Source organism: Andrena cerasifolii, chromosome 10 (genome assembly GCF_050908995.1).
Source record: "Andrena cerasifolii isolate SP2316 chromosome 10, iyAndCera1_principal, whole genome shotgun sequence".
Taxonomy (NCBI): Eukaryota; Metazoa; Arthropoda; class Insecta; order Hymenoptera; family Andrenidae; genus Andrena; species Andrena cerasifolii.
The window spans coordinates 11020601-11036258 of NC_135127.1; the positions used below are offsets into that span (position 1 = coordinate 11020601).

General features: G+C 44.9%; 1 protein-coding gene and 1 long non-coding RNA gene across 2 annotated transcripts in view; both read left to right on the plus strand.

The window, feature by feature from the left end:
* The window catches only part of LOC143374231 (uncharacterized), a 77979-nt gene that overhangs the window by 12001 nt on the left and 50320 nt on the right, over nt 1–15658 (plus strand). The window contains exon 2 of the long non-coding RNA XR_013086625.1: nt 11206–11343. This is a non-coding gene — a long non-coding RNA (uncharacterized LOC143374231). The remainder of the gene's footprint in view (nt 1–11205; nt 11344–15658) is intronic.
* Nucleotides 155–2286, plus strand: LOC143374230 (venom metalloprotease inhibitor-like). Its single transcript, XM_076822191.1, has 3 exons — nt 155–230; nt 807–919; nt 1009–2286. Exons 1-3 carry the CDS (start codon nt 179–181, stop codon nt 1048–1050), a joined length of 207 nt encoding a protein of 68 aa, XP_076678306.1. The 5' UTR covers nt 155–178; the 3' UTR covers nt 1051–2286.

A 15658-nucleotide genomic window follows, 5' to 3' on the forward strand; every position in this document is an offset into this window, starting at 1 on the left:
TGTTCAATAATACTTGGTGCGCGACCATTGTTTGGCGGCATGCAGCCTTGCTATACCTACCGCATATTTAATAACTCATCCGACGGGTGGCACATTTGTGCGACGTGTATATATAAATCGGCGTGGTTGACTTCCGTGAGTCAGTTTAGAAGCAAACAAGTCTACAAGTCGCATCGCAATGTTCAGAATTATGTTCGGGTTGTTCTTCGCCCTGGCGGTATTCTCCTCCTGTAAGTCTTTAGGTGCATCTCCACCAGCGTTCGCGAACTGTTCACGAACAGTATGGGAATTGAATGTCCTATGCCCCTTTGGAATCGTTTGTTCGTGAACAGTTGTATTTATATTTGTATTTGTATTTTTTTGTTTTCCTGTGTATTTCTAACCCACAGGATGGCGTTTCAAGCATTTCGCTTATGTTGCCCAACGAACGATAGTCATTTTTCCTTTTTCCCTCCTCTCTCCTTCGGGTCCCAGCAGCAGCGACGCACCGGGAGACAGGTGATGGTCACCCATCTTTCCCCAGTACGCCGCCCCGTGATGTTTAACTTCGGTGATCTTACGGGAACCGGTGTTTCCATCACGGCCATGGCCGCTGGTCTCGTGAACAGTTCGCGAACGCTGGTGGAGACGCACCTTTTCGATCGTGTGCTGTGTTGGATTCGTCCTCTCACATCTCTCTCTATCCCGTTTCGACGCCACGAGCAACTCGTCCACGTTCGGTCAGAAATGTAGAGATATCAAGAGTGTGTTCCGAGGTGCGAATCGATGGCAAGTATAGGTTTCGTTGAATGTTCGTTGGTTTCTAGCGACGTTCGCTGCCAAGCTTGACTGCGGCGGGCCACACGAGGAATACTCCTGTGGATCCGCGTGTCAGACCACTTGTGAGAACATGGGCCAACCGTGCCTCGTCGTTAACATTGTGAGTCACGTGACGGAGGCAGTTGCGATTCGCTGGAATATCAGTTTCAGCTAAAGGTGCATGTTTCGTCATCGAGTATCTGTTTCCAGAAATGCAACGACGCACAGTGGGACGGATCGACGTTTAGGTAGGCATTCAGTTCATTTCTTACATATTTCATCATTTAATGATTATAATCTAAGATTACAGGTAATATATTGTATAATAAATACAATAATAATTTTTTTTGCTTCCTTTTTATTTGTTTCTGCAAAATTCGATTCCAATCACTCTCTGATTACATACATGATTCATTCTTATTTATCTAGCGTTTCATTCCTACTTTTACACGTTGCACACCTCTGCGTGCTTCACTTCCAACATATATTACTCATTATTATTATATTTGAACATTACTCAATTAGTGTAATTTAAAGCTAAAAACATTCAATTTGCACAATTATTATTGCAAATAAAAAATTGGAGCAAAATAGTATATTTCTCCTGACTTGCACCTGCGTTTGTGCAAAAAAATATCAATTTTTTCAAAGGGTCGGATGCGGTCGGATATGAATAATTGAATTTTGTGGAATTGAATTTATCCAGAATTATGAGGTATGCTTGAATTTACGGACAAATACGAACAATTCTTTTAATTTAGAAAAATACGAAAATAGTAACAAAAAATCTTAATTTGGCAATAGAATATAAGTGTTTATATTTTTCATTACAAGAAAAAGACTAACTAAAACTATTCCAATGTGTAAAAGCTGATCATTTTCTAAAAATGGAAATCTAAAATTTTTTTAGAATATTTAATTGAGGAAGCCTAGAACGCCCGAAATAATGATTTTAAAAACTACTGCGAATTATACGCAAAAAGAGCAGCCGAAAAATGACAAATCAAGATTTTCTAAATAATTTATTAATAAGCCTCGATCCATATATATGGATGTATATATATGGAAATCAACACGAAGGGACTCTTGAAGTCCCATTATTAAAAAGAGCGACGAGAAAAAAAATGATTATTGTATTTATTATACAATATATTACCTGTAATCTTAGATTATAATCATTAAATGATGAAATATGTAAGAAATGAACTGAATGCCTACCTGAACGTCGATCCGTCCCACTGTGCGACGCCTGCTACTGCAAAACGGGCTACGTCAGGGATTGTACAGGAGTCTGCATCCCCGAGGAACAGTGTCCTGGCAAACGATGTTAATTAATATAAAAAAGATTTATTTCATCATATGTTGCATTCACTGAGAAAAATATCTTTAAAAATAGCTTAATTTTTCTGCGGTTCAATGTAGAATGACCCCTTAAAGGGACTATGTGTCAAACAGTACTTGCCTAACTGTGAAAAGAAAATATTTAATTTACGTGCCTATTGCATAGTACCTAATTACTTAAACGTCCCGATCCACCCAACTTTGGCATTCGCCATTCTTCCGAGTCCACGTGAATCCATCGGTGAGTGAATCATCGTGGCGCACAGTTACCGAAGCGTTCTTGCTCGCAATATTCTCGGCGGTGGAGCAATTTCCAGGCCCCGGTCGGCTCTGAACTTTGGCTTTCGCAACAGTCGAAGACGCCCGAGATCCTTGTACCCGCGGGAGCAGCCTCGCGTTTACTTTAAGCCGCTTTCGGGATTAGCGAAAGCAGCCGTTGTCCGGCTGCTGACGAGCCAGACGTTGCGGCACGAAGCCGAGGAGGGGCCGTCGTCCGAGCGAGCGATCGGAAAGTCAAACAGTTTGACCAGCATCGGGCGGAAGTGGTGCTCCAATATTTGGATCCGTAATGCAATCCACGGCGAAGTCGACAGCGGCGCGGCGGGGCCTCCTATCGTTCCTTCGTCTCCATCTCCATCTTCTCCCACCGGCCATTGCACAGCTTCCTGGAACGTCGCGAGATGACGATAAGCTTTACGAGAAAAGACAGTTTCTCAATAAGGTCATCGGTGATAAAAGTTTATCGCGACGCGACGCGCTCTTGTTCTTCGCCTATCAAGTCTCTACGTTTATTCAAATGGTGCACGAAAAGTAATCTGCTTCGGGGAAGGCTGTTCGGTGGTTAGAGAGTCCTGTATCTCCGGGGGTGTAAGAAATACCGTTGATATTTCTAGAACTTATTTGTCAAAGGGAAATACTGAAGTAGTATAGGTACAGTTATATCGACCACCCGACGTCGTTTCCAATGGCCGCTCGATCACGCGACCATTGAAAGCGAGGCAACGTGATTTCCTCGGTCCTGTTAAGGGGCAATCAAACCCCTCGAAGGTCAAGTATTTCTTTGCGAATTAATTACAAGGAGATGAATACAAAGTGTGACTAGTACTTTTGGGTAATGTTTATTAATACTATAAACAGTATATGCTGTAAAGAAAAATTGTTTTAATAATTGTTTTTTTTCTGTGGCTTTGCCCTGATTACGAAAAAACCAAGGTTCGGATCGACTTGAAATTTTTACAGCATGTTCAAAGTATATTCCTTTTTTCAGTTGAACTCAGGATTGATTGTGAAAGCTCTAGCTTTTGAGATAAAAAACAGCCATCTTATCGTACAAACCGCATTCTTCTAGTCGCTGTTTTAATCACTTGGGTTTCATTTTTTTTTTGAGGTCCCTTTCAAAATTACAGGTTCTACGAGAAAGATATTCCCAGGAAACCGTTGTATCTTTATTTTTAAGCTCAATATTAGGGCAAAACTAAAGACACTTTTCTAAATTACATTTGCCGCGCCATTCGTAAAAGAGAAATGTGGACAAAAAGCATGAAAGGCTAATTAGGAATTCCGGGCGCGTGCGTGCTCGCGATCGAGAACGTGTCGCAACGATTTTCTGTGTACGCTCGTCGGGGCCCGCGAGCAATTCGCGCGCGTATGACGCACGCAGGAATAAGAAGGTAGGTCGAGTGTAACGCACACAGCCCCGCTGACGTACGCGCATACAAGCGAAGGCGACTCAAATTTCGCATGCCGCTCGACACGTGCGCCCAGCCGAAATCCCCTTCGTACCACTGAACAGAGACGAACTCGGGAGGAGAGGCGGAGAGAAGAGGGCCACCTATGCCCCGAGGGGTTGCTCGAGTTCCTACCAGGCATTTGTTTAATTGGGAACCGACATGGCCGCCGCTACATTCAACCACCCCATCTGCGCCACCGCATCTCGTGAAAATGCGCGCCAGCTCGCACGTGCATCCGCTTTTTCGCCCTGTGACCTTGATTTTTTTTCTCTCCAACCCCCTTTCGACGACGATGCACACGCGGCATTCCGTCGACGATGGACGCGACTGGTTCCGATTCATGTAACTGAGGGGCGAGAAGGTGACGACACAGGAACTGGGGGAACTTTTCACGTTCGTGGATTTTGGAAAAGGGGACTGGAAAGTTCGAATTTTTGAGAATAGTTTATGCGAATACTTTAACGTTACTTCTATCGAAGGAATTGTTATTATTATTATTTATTCACGGGTAAAGACCCTTTAGTTTGCAGTGAACAAATCATAAAGTTAACAAAGAGACAATGTGGAAGAAAAGAGCAGAAAAGCCAGTACATAAATAAAAACAATAATACAAGAAAATAATAGAACTAATGAACTAATAAAATTAAAATTAGAATTAAAATTAACGGACGTGTACAGAGACGTTACTGAAAGGCAAATACTGCAAACGATATTTAAAAGTGGCCACTGCACCAAAAAAAAGTCGACATGTTCGCTATAAAGATTCGCTAATTTACAGATCCTGTTAATGGAGTTATTCATACCAAACGAAGTGCTGTGTCTCGATAAGTAAAAAACAGAAGGCGATCTGAGAGAAACAATAGGCGTATAAAGATTAACCAGAGCCAAAATGTCCGCAGAGTCGATGTAACCATTAATAATGCTGAAAAGGCAAGTAAGATCATTTAGAGATCGACGATGTTCCAATGTGAGAAGACCGTTGTCTTCATCGGAGACATCGGAGTACTCAGTTTAAAAGCCAGCAGTCGCAAGAATTTATGCTGAACGCGTTCCAATAACGTAATATATTTTTCCTGATAGGGATTCCACACAGCAGACGCGTACAGTCAAGTCTATTGTCTTTCGTAAAGCATACACTACATACGCAAGCTATAGGGACATCTCTTTGTCATTAGTTTTAACCAACGATGTCCCTCCTGGAACATACTCTATCATCCCCATTGCACACGTACCTCGTCGAGCGTTTAGCAAGCAGATCACGCTGATTCGCAGAAAGTTGCGCAGCGGAGGCTGGAAAATCGTGCGACGCAACGAACGCCGGGCAGATTACTCCCCCTTTGTTAGTTCACTTGTCGTGCAAGCTGTTATCGGGAGCGGACCGTCGAAGGGGCGACCGCGAAATTTTCGGCAACCAACATGGCCGCCGTGGAGCTGAACCCCTGCCCGAGCAGCGACGCAGTTTCCCCTGCGGGCGAGCTAGGGGCGCGTTTTACGCGCTGCGTATATCATTATCACCGGCTCATTTCTGCTCGATTAGACACCGCCGACTAGACGCTGGATCAAAGCGACATTCTGCTGTGAAACGCCTCTACCTATAATTCGGTCTTTGCGGGATTTCCTACGACCGAGGGGCGGAGGAATCGACTTCGTTCGCGCCACTGTCAAATGTGGGACACGATTTTCGGCGGGAGCATATGGCCATACAGGCGTGCAGTCTTTTTTTTATTCAGCGTTTAGGGGTTGGGGAAATAGGGCGCTGGGTGGACTTGATAATGTGGTTGGAACGCTTCTTTATGGAAATATTGGTGATAGTCTTTTGCATTCGAGGAAAAGACTCCGGAGAATATTTTATTTGTAATGATACCTTGCACAGTTTTAATTTTGTGAATCGACTTTAAGCGCGGGGATACTGGCGGCGCCAGTAAACGTGTTCTACGCCACTGCACATTTTCCTATTCTCAGAGCTGTTTTATAATCTATAAACATATACCTATACAACGTAAAAACAATTAAACCAATCGGACTAATAGTTTATCACTGAATCACTCCCAAACACTGATCACGTTTTAGTGCCGAGAAACGTACATGGTCCCTTAAGTATACAATGACCCAAGTGCATCACAAAATTTCTATTTTTTGCATTAATATAGTCCAAACTCATGAGAAGAAAGAATTATATTTGTAGAAAACACTGTTTGTGCCACCTCAAACAATTGTCAATTCTGTTTGTTCCCAGCTAATTGGATCTTACATTGTTTTCTACAGAAGTGGCGTTGGACGTACCAACGGTACCATCGTTTACCCTTATTGGTAACTTATTTACAAAGAATTACCATTGGAACGTAGAACATTATCCGAAAAAAAAAATTAATTTTGGCGCCTACAGTGTTTTCTACTAGACCTCTTCAATTATTGAGCAGGCAGCTTTTCATTTACTATATCTAGATACTGCTACATTCGGACGAAACCTGTACACAATTAGATCACGTTACTAACGCTGTTAGAAGCTGCAGGAACTGGAATGTAAATGGCGAAACTACCCTCGGAGCGTTCTCTTGCGAGCCACAGGAGACGGCCGAATGCTTTCCAAGCGACCGTTGTGTTCTTTACACAAATTGAAGGGTGGTTTCTGGAACTCCGCAGAGGAATAAAGAGGGTCCGATCGTATCGTATTTATTCCCGGATAATTAATGAAAACGAGGGGAGAACGGGAGAAGAAAACAGGGTAAACACGGGCAAGCAAACTCTCGCGAGGCTGGCCTCGGACCAATACCGTTTCCACGCGCAAAGTCTCTCCCTTTCTCGACCCGTTTCCCTCGGCCTCGCGGTCTCGGGAGGGTAATTCCGTTGAGTTTTCTTGAGTAGTCGAACTCGACCGCCGGCTTTAACAGGGCGAGTCCGCCGATATGATAATCCCGACGAAATGTAAATACGAGCCCCCGCATGAATATTCAATCGACGCGCAATGAGCGCGCGCGTGTTTGTTTATGCGTCCAGGCAGACTGTTAAATTACTTAAAAGCGCCCGCGAGCGGGTCGATGGGGGACCGAAGGGCGGCTGGTCCGCGGAAACCCCGGCAAAAATCTGTGTAACTTCGTGCAGGGAGTAGAATCACGTACGATCTATTCATGACTCGAATTTCTTGCGACCTGAAGGGAGGGTCAAGCAAAGCCACCACTGTGCTGTGTCCCCCAGAGCCCCATTAAAAAAAACTCCAAACACTATACTTTTTTTCTGCACTTCTACACTTAGCTAATTTATAGTAAACCACCTCCTCGTTTTCCCCCCAAAATGGGCCACTCAGAACGTTTGCCACCTGGGTCCTTTCCCTTAAATCCACCACTGCCACTGTGTGGGGAAAAATAGGTTCCAATTCGTGGTAACTTCTGCCATGTGATTCGACTTTCTTCAGTCTCTTCCGAACTCAAGAGAGGCTTTCGAGCTCGAACAGAGGCAACGGTACACGGACCTACTACAAAAGCGAAATTTTTCAGTGCCCTAGCAAGTGGCTCGTTAAATCGCTGGGCTACCTTTCTTCTCCATTCGAAGAATCTTCGACCCGCCGGCTATTACTCGAAACGAGCGTTCGCTCGTACGAATGATGGACAAATCGATTGGAAAAATGATTGGGTGGTTCGTAGGGGGGTCGTCGAATCGGCCGGGGTCCGTCGACCGGGGCGAACGAAATAACGGCCGTGCGCAAGATAAATACGTTCTTCTACGTGGAGATCGTTTGACAGGGGAGAGATGCCCCTTTGCGCGAAGGATCGACGCGGAGATTTCTATTAGGCCGCTGGAAGAATACAGATCTACCCCCTGGTTGACAAGCTCCTCGGGTTTCATTCCGCAATTAGCGTGTAACAAGCCGGCGAGGGAGGCAGTTCATCGGGAAACGATCACTGTTTCACCGTCACGTACCTGTTACGGCCGAGTCACGAACCCGTAATGGACACCCTCCGCGGTAATCCATCGGCCGCGCAACCCTCGGTGAGTCAGCTGGCCGACTGCAATTGCAGGCCGCGCCTTTTGTCGCGTCCGTATCTTTAGTACTCTACAGTCTACATTCTGCATCGCGATCGTGAAAGGATACGCCATTGAAAGTGCTCCTGTTGGATGTTAAAACTCGAAAGTCGAATGTGGGTGAGAAGCAGCCTCTGCTGCGAAGAAAATCGATGGAGAGGCACGCTTGCTCGGCCCTCGACGTTAAGAGGATTCCGTGGCAGGGGGCTGTTAACAGAATTCACCCCTTGTAAAGTGGACCTTGGCCGTGGAGGAACGCGTTCGTTCGCGGAAGCCTGCGAATGATATCGATAGCCGCGTACACCGGTTTCCGCGGCGAGAAAAATGATATTCGACCGAGGAGTATCCACTCGCGGAGATTTAACGGCGGGGCCTCTCCCTGCCTCTATGGAGATCAGCTTGAAAAATTCTCGGAACACTCGCGGCTGAGTGCTGGGGGTCAGATCGCTCGCGAGCGAAGATACATCATGGATGGTAAAAAATTCGAACCGGGGCTGGAATCACTAAAAGCGAAAGCAACTTTCCTCCTATGAGCTCGAGCAACTTTGGCGAACACATGAAACACTCGTATCCATGCTCCTCCTCTGGAAAGATCTTCTGTGCATTTGGAAGTGTGTGCAAAGTCCTTTCTTTCATCCACAAGGAATGCAACAGCTTCGAATTTTTTAGCAATGCTACGATTAAGCTAAGAGTCTCATCCGTCTCTATATCGTCCATCGATCGAAGCCCTTCGTTCCTCGAAGATTCCCCGCTGCCATGACCAGAATCCTTTCGAGACCTGCCCCGGAGAGTCACGCATACCGCTAACTACGAGGGGGGCGAGATGAAGAGAAATAGAGGCGCATCGAACGAGCCGAAATCCTGGCATTGTCTCGACGCTGCGTGCTCTGCTCCCCAATACGGATAATCTCGGATGGCGTTCTCTCTGTTTCCTGTGGGTGGAGCGATAACGCTCTGGAACACATCGAAGGGTTGCCAGCGGCAGGCCCCGCTCGATCCACGGAATTTAAAGTCCTCCTCGCTGTTGTATATAAATCTGGACGCTAAAATCCGTCGATAGGCACTAGACACCGGGGATTAAAAAGCAGGGGCGGCCACGGGGGCGTAAAACTCTGCGCTGCTCGTTTCCCGCGGACTCTGGGGTGTAGTAACCTTCCAATCGGCGATTTCATCGCCGCCTTTCGGTGCTTGTTCTACTCTTCGCGCAGAGGGTGGGGTACATTACGCGGCTACCTAGGTCTAAGCGTGCACTTGCGCTTTTATCGTGGATAGGTTGATTTAGAGGGGATTGCGAGGTATGAATTGGAAAAGTGAGATTCGAGGAAAGATTTGTGATTTAGCATTAGGCTAGGGATCATGTTAGGGTGCTTTGACTCGTATTAGGAATTTCTACTCTGTGTTCTTATGATTACTTAAGGGGGAACACCACTGTGACGGCCGGAAAAGTAAGCCGCTTTTAAGAATTTTTTTCAGGAATAATTCACAGTTTTCATATAAAATTTTTATCACTTACCTTTAGTACAATGTCTTAAGAGACTATTAAAAAAATAACTAGAAAAATATGCATAAGATTTAATATACTGATTAATCTTCTAGACCTCCCAATGCGCGCTGGTCGATTGTGTAACTATGGGGCAGCAGGTCTGAAATAAAATTTCATTCTTTTTTTATAACCCAGACCTAATCCAGACCCCTTAATTTTTCAGATAATCATATTTTTGTGGAGTGTTTGATCGAAATTGTATAGGTATTTTGTAACTTAGAGAAATATATGAGAAAGGGGGTTGCTTTTGGGAAGATGAATGGGTAAGGATGATGATACAAGTAATGGTAGAAACTATCGGGTTTTGGATATTTTATTTGAGAGCACACAGGCGCCAGTAAGGTAGTTGCAGAACGATTATTCATCGTTTAATCTCTAACAAAGGAACGTCAGCAGTAAGCGGGCTGCAGTAGCCATCTCTCCTCGCGAATCCATATTTGCAGCGGCATCCAGGATCGCAATCCCCCTAGGGAGGAAGAATAAAGATGAATTATAGCTATTTTAACCTACCTTCTTCGTAGTAGAAACGATGTTTACAGCAGGCATGCTTGGCATGAAATACATGAGCAGTGCATACATCGGAACAGTCTTGCAACACGGAATTCTCCCAAGTGGGTATATACATATATACACACGAGGCTCCACGTGGCGCTAGTTCCTCGTATTGTCTGCAATGTTGACTTTTCGCCACTGCAAGTAAAAAAAAAATCTGCTTAACCACTTCCACTTTTAAATAAAGTTAATCCTTGCAATTAGTACTCCTTCAGTTAGTAAAATATCCTGGAAAGAGTGGTCGTTTTTTAAAGGCGAAATGCAAACTTGAAAAATAAAAGGTTGATCTTATCTGAAGACCATTTTTCACGAGCCACATTCGTTATTCTATTATATTCTTACCTCACTGACCATCTTTTTATACGCCTCCACGTGAACACGTTATTTATCTTTTAACGATGCACATTTAAACAGCTGGGGAATGTCTCGACATGTTTATTTAAACGTGACAATGATTACGCTAACAAGACTGAAACGTTTCAAAGTTGCAAATGCAAGAGTGGTTAGATAAACTGTGAATCGAACGCGATTAAAAGATTGTGCTATTTTCCATCGCCGGTGCTTAAAAAATGAAGCACCTTTCCATAAGATAACACCTTAGCACTGTAGAAGACACATTATCAGTGTGAAAATGTCAGTTTCACCTATATTCAAGTAACTTTCAATTACGAGTATTTAGCAAGCATTACTATTCATTGGACAATTTGCAATTGCGAAGCTTGAAGTAAATATTAGCCTATACTACTTAACACTTCTCGATACCCACTGAATTATTAATACTTAAAGAAAACTGTAAGTTTCCACCGGAAGAAATTTTCACATAATTTCCACAATTTTAAATAAAAAACTCAAAACTCAGGAATAAAAAGTACAATTGAAATTCGAGCCTCGTACAAAGAGTAGCTCCAGCAGTTCAATCTACTTCGATTAATAAATCAACATCCACCGACAATTTGCAAAAGCTCCCTCGAAATCGACGCGGCAAATTCAGGTGTGTCGGTGATTCGCGCATCTGTAAAATTCGATAATACCCGCTCCACGCTCGCCGATGTTATTAACGTCCGTTTGGAAATGAATCACGCGCCGACTTAATCGCATTAACGATAAACGCCTCAGGGAACGCTGCCGTAACGCAAATATTGGCCGACGATATTTTCTCTCCAAATGTTGTAGAGCCGGCTGTGCGCAGGATCTTATGTGTGTGTGCGCTGGTATTTCCAGATCCCATCGATGGAGTCCTTCGGGTCGACGGAGAAGCCGCGTGATAAGGACGCGAGTCGCATTAGCAAGTGGTTTCCGCCACGCGGAGCGTTGCGTCAGACGCTATTTTCGACTGTCCGAGTGCCAACACCGAAATCGGTGAGTACCGCGTTCAAACAGTGCGTTTTTATCCTTTCATCGGCGCTCGTTAAATGGCCCAGCCCGCCGCCAAACCAGGAAAATCGTTTCCACGGTTTGCTTTATCTGTTTGACTTTACTATCGGCGCGGGAGACTTGAGAGGAGGAGATACCTTGGACATGATTTCCGCGGAGTTAAATTCTGTTGGTATTGCGTATCTTGTGGAGGGAGTCGATGGTCGGTTGATGAATGAAGAAGTTGCGTAGGTTTCTTGCGTTTCATGGAGTTCATTTAATGGGGGATTAGTACGGTGAAATGTACCATTAGATTTTACAATATTTGTTCACACCTTTTATCTCTTCCTCAAATAGATATAACTCGCATTACACTTAACCCTCCGTGGTCACACCTTCTTATAATCACAAATTGGTCCCACGAGGTTCACTGCATCCCAGTTACCAATTTCGTATTTTTGAATCTTTTAACTTTTCAGTGATAATTGTACATTCGTAATACTCGTGCAATCATACTGTAATAGTCTTTTCCTAGAAATGTAAATTTCGATATTGTTGAAATTTGTATTTGAGAAAATAGTTACGGATAAAAGCGGTTTTTCTGGTTAAAATTCAGTGAATTTTTAAATTTTATTATTAGGGTCTAAAAATTTACAGAAATATTGGCAAAGACTTATCCTGAGGTCTGGCACACCCCGTATAACCATGAAGGGTTAATTACCCCCAAGAATTTCTCTTTCTAACTGTTTTCTAGTACACCACGCATAACAGACTTTCTCCTCTAAAAGAAAAAAGGGTGTGGCCTCTAATCACAAACCGCAGAGAGTGAATACCTTATATTTCCATTAATAGTCGACGGTGTGGCTCTTCTAGCCAGAAGAAAAAAGTCGACAGAAATTCGTTTGTTTCCACAAAAAAAAAGGAAATGAAAATCCACTTCCTCCTCTCCACGATGCACAGACAGCAGTTTGAACAGCGTTTGTTTCCGATAGCAAAGCGACCGAAACGTGAAATAACTACGCGCGGCCAAACACGCCCATTATTCCCTTTACCGTTGCAAAGGTGTTGGTAACTTGAAAGGCAAGCCATTAGCATCGACGTCAGCGGAAAGCGCAGTGAGGGCATCGCGCATCGAACGATACCGCGCCGATAATCACAGCGAGAGGGCTAATTGCGACAATAGATCCGTGGTTGGGATGGACGGCGCAGAGGGGTTCGCGGGTGCAGAGGGAGAAAAGGGAAAACGGTGTACAATCGGACCGAGCGGGTGTTTGGCCAGGCTCGAGCCTATCGAATAACTGGAGCCCCGTCCCAGGGGTATTTGCCCGTGGAAGGAGAGAGCAAGGTATCCCTGGCTGTGGATTCACGTAGTACAAATTTAGTAGCCACCCTTGTGTGTACTGTCTTCGGCCGTGTTTCCCTTGTAATCTCCCGAGGGCCGAGCCGATGCACGTACGCTCGATATTCCTTTCCTTCGATAGAACCCTCCGACACGCTTGCCACGGCCCTGGGATTGTTTCCCGGTAATGTCCGACGATTACTGCACGCGCCAGGGATGGAATTCTCTGGGAACAGGGGGATCTGCTTTACTTCCGCGGAGGGTATAAGAAAACACCGAGATGAAACATTTGAAAAGTGATGCGAAAGCGTACAGGGTTTATCGAAGGGAAGAAAAGAATTAGCAAGCCCCGAGAGACTTTCCCGGGCGAGTGGAATCCGTCCTCGGAGCTGGTGACGGCTGGAGGGCCGATGGCCGGTAAAAATTGGGCCGATCTACGTGATGAGAATTTAGGGGACGCTTCCCCGCGACACAGACGAACGGCCACGGGGCGCTAACTAACGCTATAATCAAGTAAGCAGTTTAGTCGAGCGATCCGGTTACGTCGACTTAGCCTTCCGTATCGACGAGGCGTCACTGATTGGTTTACAGATCTGCTGAGCCGAACTCAGACACGCTCAAAGGCCTCTCTAGTTAGCTCTCGGTCCCTTTTCGCTCGTCCCTTCTCCGCTGTTGCATTAATTTTCCTCTGATTCCGCCTCGCCTCGCTCCTCCGCGTTTATCGAACTTCGCCTCGACGGCTCCTGCACCTTTGACTTCCCCGAGCGGCGAACCCTCCCTCCGTGGATATCCTTCTCAGAAGACGGCTGGGTTACAGAAGCGTGGTCTATAAATAAATTACGATTAATTAGGAGAAAAATTGATGGTAGAAGGACGTCTGTAACCGCGTTTATCATTGACGATGCTACTCGAGGGGTTATTTATACAAACCTTTGCTTCCTTAAGTATGTGTGCAAAATGTGCACTATGTGCTTGTTGCAGTTGAAGTAATGACAAAGGTAAATACTTTTATCTTACGCATTAAACCTTGCGTGACTTATCTTAGAGAACGTGGGACTCGTTCGGTGTATCAAGACTGATAAGGCGTTGGCAAAATTTCAAACTGGACTGCGTTGCTGTTTCTATACTTTCTTGGCTTCTAAAGTGTTCTAACAAAAGGCAAGAATGTCCAACCATTCTGCTAACCTAGTTGTACTTCTCGTTATCTTCGATACTTACATTGAAACTCGCAGTATCGGATAATTTAACTAACCCTCAATTTCTTTTCGTTTTTCGAATTCAAAATTCGATTCGATTAACTAGCCCGCAACCAAACCATTGTTGATAAACGGGAATACTAAAAAGTGTCCATTAGTCGAGTGTATCTGCAAAATGTAGCCATCGAAGCCACCCGACTCGATAGCTTTCGCAGCTCCATTCTCTGCGCATCATAAATTGATTTTCACCGACGGGACGGTTCGCGTGGCGAATCGTGAGCTGCGATGCGTCGGGTCCCAGACAAAAGCCCGCGTAGAGGCGCGTGCACGCGATATTAAAATCCGCTCAAAGGGATGTTCGACGCGAGAGCGACGTGACGCGAGGGTGGCGAATTTATCGGTGGCGAGTAGCGGAAAGAGCACTCGCTGTTGGCACAACATTAAGCGAGATAATTCATAGGGAAAGGAAAGTTACGACGAACGTGTATTTCCTTGCACACGTTGAATACCTGGCTCTTGTTTTCATGTCAGAAGGACTCTACGAATCGTGCACCAGCAGAGCAGTTGAGAGGTTCTCTGCTCACTTGCTGGTGCCAGAGGTGTGAGGAAGCATAATTCAGAAATGTGTACGTCGATTCGCCAAATTCACCTGGCGGGGCTAGTCTATTCTCACGAACGAAGTTGCACGTTTCATATCAGTTCGGTGTAGGCTTTGATCCTTAACGTAACGTTCGATACAATTCTCCTCGCGCAACACATTCTGAAGTAAAATAAATCTGTTTCCTGGCTCACTGTATTTCGAACCTTGGATTCGGATATCCTTGAGGAAGGATATTGATTGAAACATTTGTCCTCGAATTGTTACTTGATTCTTAGCAAATGAAGCGTAGATATGTAATCGACTGGCTTTTTATTTGAATTTGATGCCATCATTATTTAACAACTGATCAAGTTAATGAAATTTCAGAAGCATAAAAACGTGATGTTGTTTGACTGATCTCAAATTTCATAACCTGAATTGAATAGAAACGATGCATTCATCGATTTCTTTATTTTCAACCATGCATGATTGGCTGCGAGTGCAAAGACGGGTACGTGAAGGGCAGAGCAGGAATTTGCATCCTTCCTCAAGATTGTTAACACCACCAATGCCGCGTGATATATGTTTCTACTATTCTACCTAGGCATCACTTTTGTACTTCTCGCTGTTGCTCATGAACTCTAGTTTTCTATGCTTTTTGCGGAATCAATGTTACAATGAATTGTACTCAAACACGAATAAGCAGCTGTTAAATAACGCTGCATTGTTATATGCACTTCATAATGATTAAGAACCATTTAGGTAGTACATGAGAAACTCAAAACGCGTTAGAATATCTTCCATGAGGAAAATTGATGCGTACAGTCTTGGAAAAGTCTAAATCCTAGTGTCACGGCGCGAACCCAGCCACGTGTCCTCTCTCAGCCGGCGAGGATCACAGAGCGCGCGGAACGATTCTAATTTCAAAGGGGGTGTCGGCAGGGGCGCGTCAGATTCTTGACGGACGTGAAAAATGTCGCCCGTATGCAAAGCAAATTGTGCCAGCGCGTCGCGCGTTTCATTATTTCGCTGCAAACGTTCTCTGCAGGGGATTTCCCTCTCGCGGAAAATTTAATTCTCGGCCCGGGGAGGGAAGGTCGTCGCAGCCATGCCCCGGGCAGCTCTCCCGCCCTTTAATATAAGGTCACGGGGAGCGTGGCGCAGGGACACCTGCGGTCGGCCCTTTAAAAATGATTAACCTGCAGA

Excerpts from the sequence above, each read along its gene's own strand:
- LOC143374230 (XM_076822191.1), top strand. The coding sequence starts at position 179 with ATGTTCAGAATTATGTTCGGGTTGTTCTTCGCCCTGGCGGTATTCTCC. Across the intron at positions 231-806 it reads CCTGGCGGTATTCTCCTCCT|CGACGTTCGCTGCCAAGCTT; the intron begins GTAAGTCTTTAG and ends GTTGGTTTCTAG. Across the intron at positions 920-1,008 it reads CGTGCCTCGTCGTTAACATT|AAATGCAACGACGCACAGTG; the intron begins GTGAGTCACGTG and ends ATCTGTTTCCAG.